This window comes from Salminus brasiliensis, chromosome 6 (genome assembly GCF_030463535.1).
Source record: "Salminus brasiliensis chromosome 6, fSalBra1.hap2, whole genome shotgun sequence".
NCBI lineage: Eukaryota > Metazoa > Chordata > Actinopteri > Characiformes > Bryconidae > Salminus > Salminus brasiliensis.
The window spans coordinates 42177339-42183725 of NC_132883.1; the positions used below are offsets into that span (position 1 = coordinate 42177339).

The 6387-nt window shown below is 46.0% G+C and overlaps 1 protein-coding gene across 2 annotated transcripts; it reads left to right on the forward strand.

Moving 5' to 3' along the window:
• Positions 1 to 64: 64 nt before the first annotated feature.
• Positions 65 to 6001, forward strand: LOC140556991 (uncharacterized). 2 transcript variants are annotated; one of them, XM_072681113.1, is made up of 10 exons: positions 65 to 504; positions 839 to 1019; positions 1135 to 1201; positions 1482 to 1594; positions 2738 to 2813; positions 3331 to 3663; positions 4141 to 4339; positions 4513 to 4646; positions 5402 to 5510; positions 5712 to 6001. In XM_072681113.1, the coding sequence occupies exons 1-10, from the start codon at positions 351 to 353 to the stop codon at positions 5903 to 5905; spliced, it is 1560 nt and encodes a 519-aa protein (XP_072537214.1). In that variant the 5' UTR covers positions 65 to 350; the 3' UTR covers positions 5906 to 6001. The 2 variants fall into 2 exon arrangements, with proteins under 2 accessions (XP_072537214.1, XP_072537215.1); XM_072681114.1 differs by having other exon boundaries at positions 3331 to 3618.
• The last annotated feature ends 386 nt before the right edge of the window (positions 6002 to 6387 follow it).

The window sequence follows — 6387 nt, forward strand, 5'->3', positions numbered from 1 at the left end:
TGCTTCTAAATATTATTTTAATATTAATTACTTAACTAATTAATTGACTAATTAATTCATTAATTCATATTCTACCTCAATACTTTAGGGGTTGTTGTACATTTTCTTACAGGTAACGTACAGTAAAGCAAACTAGATCAGCTAGCCTGTATGAATTTGTACAAAATCCCAACATGTTTGCCTGCTTACTTCAGTGTCCTGCAAGCCCACAGGTTGCAGTCAGATGATGACAGTGATGAAGGCTCTGTTTCTTTCATGCATAATAAGTTAAATGGCATCTTTTGTGTTGCTGCTGTTTCAGGAAGGGGAGATGGTTGAGCACTGTGGACCTGTGGTGAAATCTGCCCGGCATGGAGAGCCTTGGTGACAAGGAGCTGGATGAGGCACACTGTCTGTGGGCCCTCTGCTCCCATCCATGCTGCTGGGAGACCGAGCACCGCATTGCTAAAGGCATTTACCGCAGGGCCGGCAGGACACCAGCTAAACACTGCAATCCCGTTGAAGGTGGGTTCACAACAACACGGATGCATTTAGGCTGTTATCTTGAACTCCTCATCGACTGGGACAGCATTTCATTTTCACAGGGCTCAGAATTGCATATATAGCCTAATAATTATAATAATAGTCACTTTCACTGTGTTTTCGACGGGTACAAATCAGGAAGGGTGTAAAGGGTGTAATTGCATTATTATATTCAGTATATCAGCGGCATAAAATGCTCTTAAAATGACAATAATATCATTTATTGCAATTATTTTTTTAATTATAACTTCCAACAAAACAGTTATCGCGAAAGGCTCAGCTTTAATGTTCTGATTTATGATGCTTTTTCTTACAGAGAGCTTTCCGTCTCTGACCGTGGTCAACGTTTCGGCCTGGGCCGGCAGGAGAAGGCTTCCTGAAGGGAAGCTGCTGCATAAGGCGGTCAGTTCAGATAGCTCAGGCTCTGAAGGATCTCTGCTCAGCATTTCCTGCCCTCCAGTACTTTCACATAAATGGAAAACGCAGAGATTTAAAAGGTGAGTGCTGGGAGTAGTACTACAGTTGAGATGTCATTAATATGTAATAATGCATATTAAATTCTAACTGAGATTGATGATGACCGGCTGTTGGGTGTTGTATGCCTTTATGCAGTGCAGATCCAGCCTTCATCTCAGCATCTCCCACTTTACAACCTGCAGCTGCTAAAGGAAAAGTGAAAGTAGGTCAATGTTCATTGTTAACCCTTTATTTGATGGTCAATTTCTCTTCCGATATCAAAACTGAAACCTCGGGCCTCGGCCACCACCAACGGCCTTCAGCGTTAACCATCGGCCCCTTTCCTATGAAAGCTGTTGGATATGAGGTATATGGTGCTCCACAGCACTCCCGTCTGTTTTTGCTGAGTATAGCATTAAGACACCCCCAGATACTGCTTTAGTGACCATGTAGGATCTGTGCATACATGGGTTCTTGATTTCTGTCTTTTTCTCTCTCAACAGTTAAACACAGCTCAGATCAGCCCTGATCTGCTTGGCTCTGAGACGCCACCAGCCTCTCTGGTCTTGTGGGTCGCAAACCCGCACTACACACCTCAGGGTCTCACACAAAAAAGGTATCCAGCCTAGTGCGCCCCACAAAGCATCACCGCATATATACTAAACGTAGCACTAGCTACCTTAGTTCAAAGTAGATAGGCATCGTCTTATCTAGAGATTATCTAGAGATTATCTAGAGACATAACTGTATCAAAATTTGGATAAGAATGAGCTAAGTACCCTTAAGTTAGCGTGAATAGGCTTGTATGGGCTTGTATGTATCTCCAATGGCTCCCTCATTTTTAGCTAGGTAGCACTAGGTAGCACACCATGTAGCTAGGGTAAGAGTTACGAAATCTTGGGGCCCTGCACCAACAAGTAGCTAGCTATATGTCCAGTAAGGACTAGTTGAATCTCAGATGGGTGGACGTACGTTGGACGTATTATGGGCTGTTTAGTGCAAGAGATGTTATTATTCTAGCGAATACTGCGTAGTGCACTAAGTAGGGAGCAGGGTGCAATCTGGCATTCCACCTTCGAACAAAGCGCCACCGCTGAGGACATCATACCTTTACATGAATTTTACAGGAACTTTACAGGAGGAAAAACCTTCTTAACTTTATTTTGGGGTGTTTCTATTGGTCCGTTCAGCGTGGAATTTGGACATAATGTAAAGAAGTCCCAAGACTACCAGATTGTAAATAAATATATTTATAAATTGACAGGCTCCTGCAGATGGCGCTGAGAGGAGGTGGTGCAGTGCAGTGAGGGTCTCGTTGGATGTGTGGAAAATGGGTGGCTAAGCAGATGCAGTTAATGATTGGCTAAAATGAGTGATTGACTGCATTTGGGCGTGGCCAAAGACCACAGTGTGAAGGAGGGAGCTGAATCTGCAGGTGTATGGATGCATACGGTCATACGGGTCTACCAGCAGTGGCAGAAATCCCAGCCTACAGGAAATTCTCCTCATTTTCCTCATTTCCTCGCACCCTGCATGTATTTATATCCCGATCATCCACTTGCAGCGCCATCTGCAGGAGTCTGGAGGTACGACCAGACTCTTCATGGAGCAAATTAGCCTCATTAGCCAGGTTTCTTTAAAGCTAGTCTAGTTTTGGGTACGTCAGCTGTTCAGTGTTCCATGGATTCTCCAGTGCTGAATGATTTGTTATGGTGTTAATCTGTGAAGATCTTACTATGCTCCCATTTCTCGATGGTAGGTCAAACTCTCCATGTTGTGAAGTGAAGGAGTTAACCTGCCTTCCTGCCTGTCCGGTCCAGAAGGCTTCTAAAGAAGTAAGTAAATGAAGAATCGCTAAGATGCTCCTGTATTCTGTCCTGATCCAGTCATTGTGGAGGAAATCAGTGTACCTCACTGAGCTCTATTTATGCCATAAAAGTGACCTAAACAGGTCTTCTCCAAAGCTTGTGGAGGTGAGGAGCATTTTCGGGAAGTTGAAAAGCAGTGTAGAGTCTGATGCCATAGAAATCCCCATAGAAAAGCCCTGACCAATAGATTGGGATGCTCTGGAGTCGCTGCACATGAGCCTCAAGTGGTTCCCAACCCTGGTCATGAAGAACCAGAACCGGTCCTGCAGGAATTCAGGGAGGGCTTGTTAAGGAGCTACTGAGTAGTAGGTGTGTAGCAGAGGGGTTCACTAGGGGGTTCACCGGGACCAGGGTTTGGAACCTATTCATCCAGTACCTTTGGGATGAGCTGGTGTAATTTGGGCAACTACTAACCCAACGTTAGCCCCTTACCTCACTTACTCTTGGCCGAAAGCTCACAGCTGTTCTGTCTTCTCTCCCCAAGAAAGAGAAGCTCAAAGGTGTGAAGAAGAGGGTGAGCTTCCAGCTAGCCTGCTCACCCCTGAACGAAGCAAGGCTGACCCCTCCAGGCCAGCCTGACTCCGCCTCAGACAGCAGCCCCCGTGCAGAACAGCAGAGGTACGACATCAAGACGCCGGGCTCAGGACATCCATCAGCAACCATGGAGATTGGAGTGAGTGCAGAAGCTGAGGACCCCAGAGAGAAGAGTCCCTTGATGTTGAGGAACAGACCTGTGGTCCTCCACACTATGCAGGAACGAGGGGTCAAGAGAGTGAGTGTGGATGCCGTGAAATCTCCCTACAGAATGGACAGCAAGGTTAGAACCCCCCAAAAAATATGTAATAGGACCCCCTGGCATGTATTGGAGTAAGTCATATTGCCCCCATATGCTTCATGTAGTGTCATCATCGGTGGACAAAAGTATTTGGACACCTGCTTATTCGTTGTTTCTTCAGAAAGAGTAAAGGCAAAGGTGCACAAAATGTGTTCTCCGCATTTGACCCATCTGTGGCAGCTTGCCGAGCCCGAGTATCAAACCCACAACCCTGTTATCCAAAGTAAATGTCTCTACTGCCCAGCTAGATTATTCTGGCATGTACTGCAATAAGTTATATCGCCCCCTATGCTTCCTGTAGGGTATTGCAGTTTGTCAGAATGGCTGCTATTTCTTTTCATTGATGACTAATTGACTTTATCGACTCATTTTTGAGGTGAGAGTCAAGCGTGCTTGATTTTCATTCAAGTGAATCTGTCGTGATCTTCATTTTTGGGATTTGGTATCGATTAACCACAGACAGGTGAGGAGAGAATAGACTGGGACAGGCTGAGGCGGCAGGCCTACCTGTGGAGGAGGCATAATCCCCCTCAGCATAAAGACTACAGTGTCTCAGCCCATCCCCCAGAGGGCGCCAACGTACTTCTGGAAGGTAGTGGCTTGTGTCCTGTTTCACAAACGAGACCACATCACCCCCTCAGCAGCCCCCTGTCTGTAGGTGAGTTCCCTCTATGCTTCGGTTTGCCTGTGACAGGTATAGAGTTGCTAGGTAACATAAATTCCACACATTTCTTATTAATAAAAACAGACACAAGTAAGTAATAAATAAATGTGTATTTCTTATAAAACTGTTTTTTAAATAGCAAATCAGCTTCCTTTGTCTTCCCCTAGCTCCTGCCGTGTGGCACTGTGTGAAGAGCAGCCACCCACCACTGTCTCAGAGCAAGGACCTCCACCACAGCACAGCTTCAGAGGCCGATACGCTGTCCTCTGACTATAGTACCTCTACCGCAGTGGACCACAGCGTGAGAGACAGCACCTCACACCACATAACGACTTCATTACTGTGTAGGCTCTTTACACCATTGGCCGTTTGGGTGATTTTACGTATGCACACATGCATGTGACAGCTCGACTTCCAACTTTACAGGAGAAGGAAAAAACCTTCTTACCTTTCAATGGAAGTCAATGTAAAAAGACTTACGTCCAAGTCATTTTGAAGCAATTCTATATGTCCATTCATTGTTAAATTGATGACACAATATAACGCACAGCTGCCAGATTCACATTTTGTCAAAAAAATATGTGACCAAAAGTATTTGGACACCTGCTCATTCATTGTTTCTTCCCAAATCAAGGGTTAAAAGAGCTTATCCTGCTTTCGTTGGAGTAACTGTCTCTACTGTCCTGTCGGGAAGGCTTTCTACTAGATTCTGGAGCACTGCTGTAAGAAGTTGATTGCATTCAGCAATAGTGAGGTCAAAATGTGGAATGATGTGGAATGTGGAACCACACCACCTCATCTCCAACTCATCCCATAAGTATTGTACTTAGCACCAACCGTCATTCCACTGCTCCACAGCTCAATGCTGGGGGGCTTTATACCCGCACTCTAGCCCACGCCTGGCATTAGGGTTATCTTTATCTGCTCCAGAGAGTCTGAGTCTGAGTCTGATATGTGTCTGCGATTGCACATCTGTGTCAGCAATGGGTGAGCTCAATGCATTCATTAGAAGGGGTGTCCACAAACTTTTTGTTTTGTTGTTGTGTGTTTGTGTAGGCCTACATACAGATGCCAGACACTGTAGATGACCAGAGTGGGAGAGAGAAGGACGATGAAGTCACCAGCGCTCCGGTTAACTCGCTGCTCAGCTGCCAGGGGCCCCGTGGTAAGAGACAATGGGCCAAATTCATGAAACTAAGACCTATTAATAAAGACGCTGTGCAGGTTCTGCGTGCTGGGGCTGAGTTGATGGCAGAGCAGCAGAATTGTGTCTCTCCATCTGTACTTCCACTTCCATCTGTAGTTCAGCTCTCAGATCTCTCTCTCTCTCTCTCTCTCTCTCTCTCTTTCTCTCTGTGTTCCACAGACAGTGTAAGTGAGAGGTCAGCGGTCCAGGTTCGCCACAGTTTCCCAGAGGAGTCGAATCACAGTTCTGACAGCAGCCTGAGCTTCATCACTGGAGCAGAGGAACCCTGGAGAGAGAACTGCGCCACTGACAAAGGACCGGAACCCAAAGGCTACCAGCTGTCCACTCCCCCACCCAGCCGTAACTCACTGTAACACACCCACACGCATACACTGAAATGAGAAAATGCATATTCCATATTTTGATAAAAATAAACCAGCAGACTCAAAATAAATAAATTATTTATTTATTTAACTTTTCACAGTTATACAGAGATCCAGGTCCTGCCGTTACCAGCCTTGGTTCATCCACTGACCATCATTAGTTGTGTACATTCATAGCTGCTGTTACGACTTGGGAGCAGTAGGTGGCGACCTGAATCTTTTGAAGGAATAGGCCGTGATCAAGGTTGACGTGATCACCGGCATGCAGCTTCCATTAAAGCCCATCAACCAGTGCTGTCCTGCTGCTAAGGTCCCTAAATGTTATTACAACATATGCGCAACCAGCCACCGCCTGTTTTTGAGATGCCATCGATGCGCCAGGCACCCAGCTCTGATGCGTCAGCCCGCACTAACCCGGCTAACATCGCACTGAAGTGATGAGGGAAAAGAGAGAGGGCCATCTAAGGTCATCC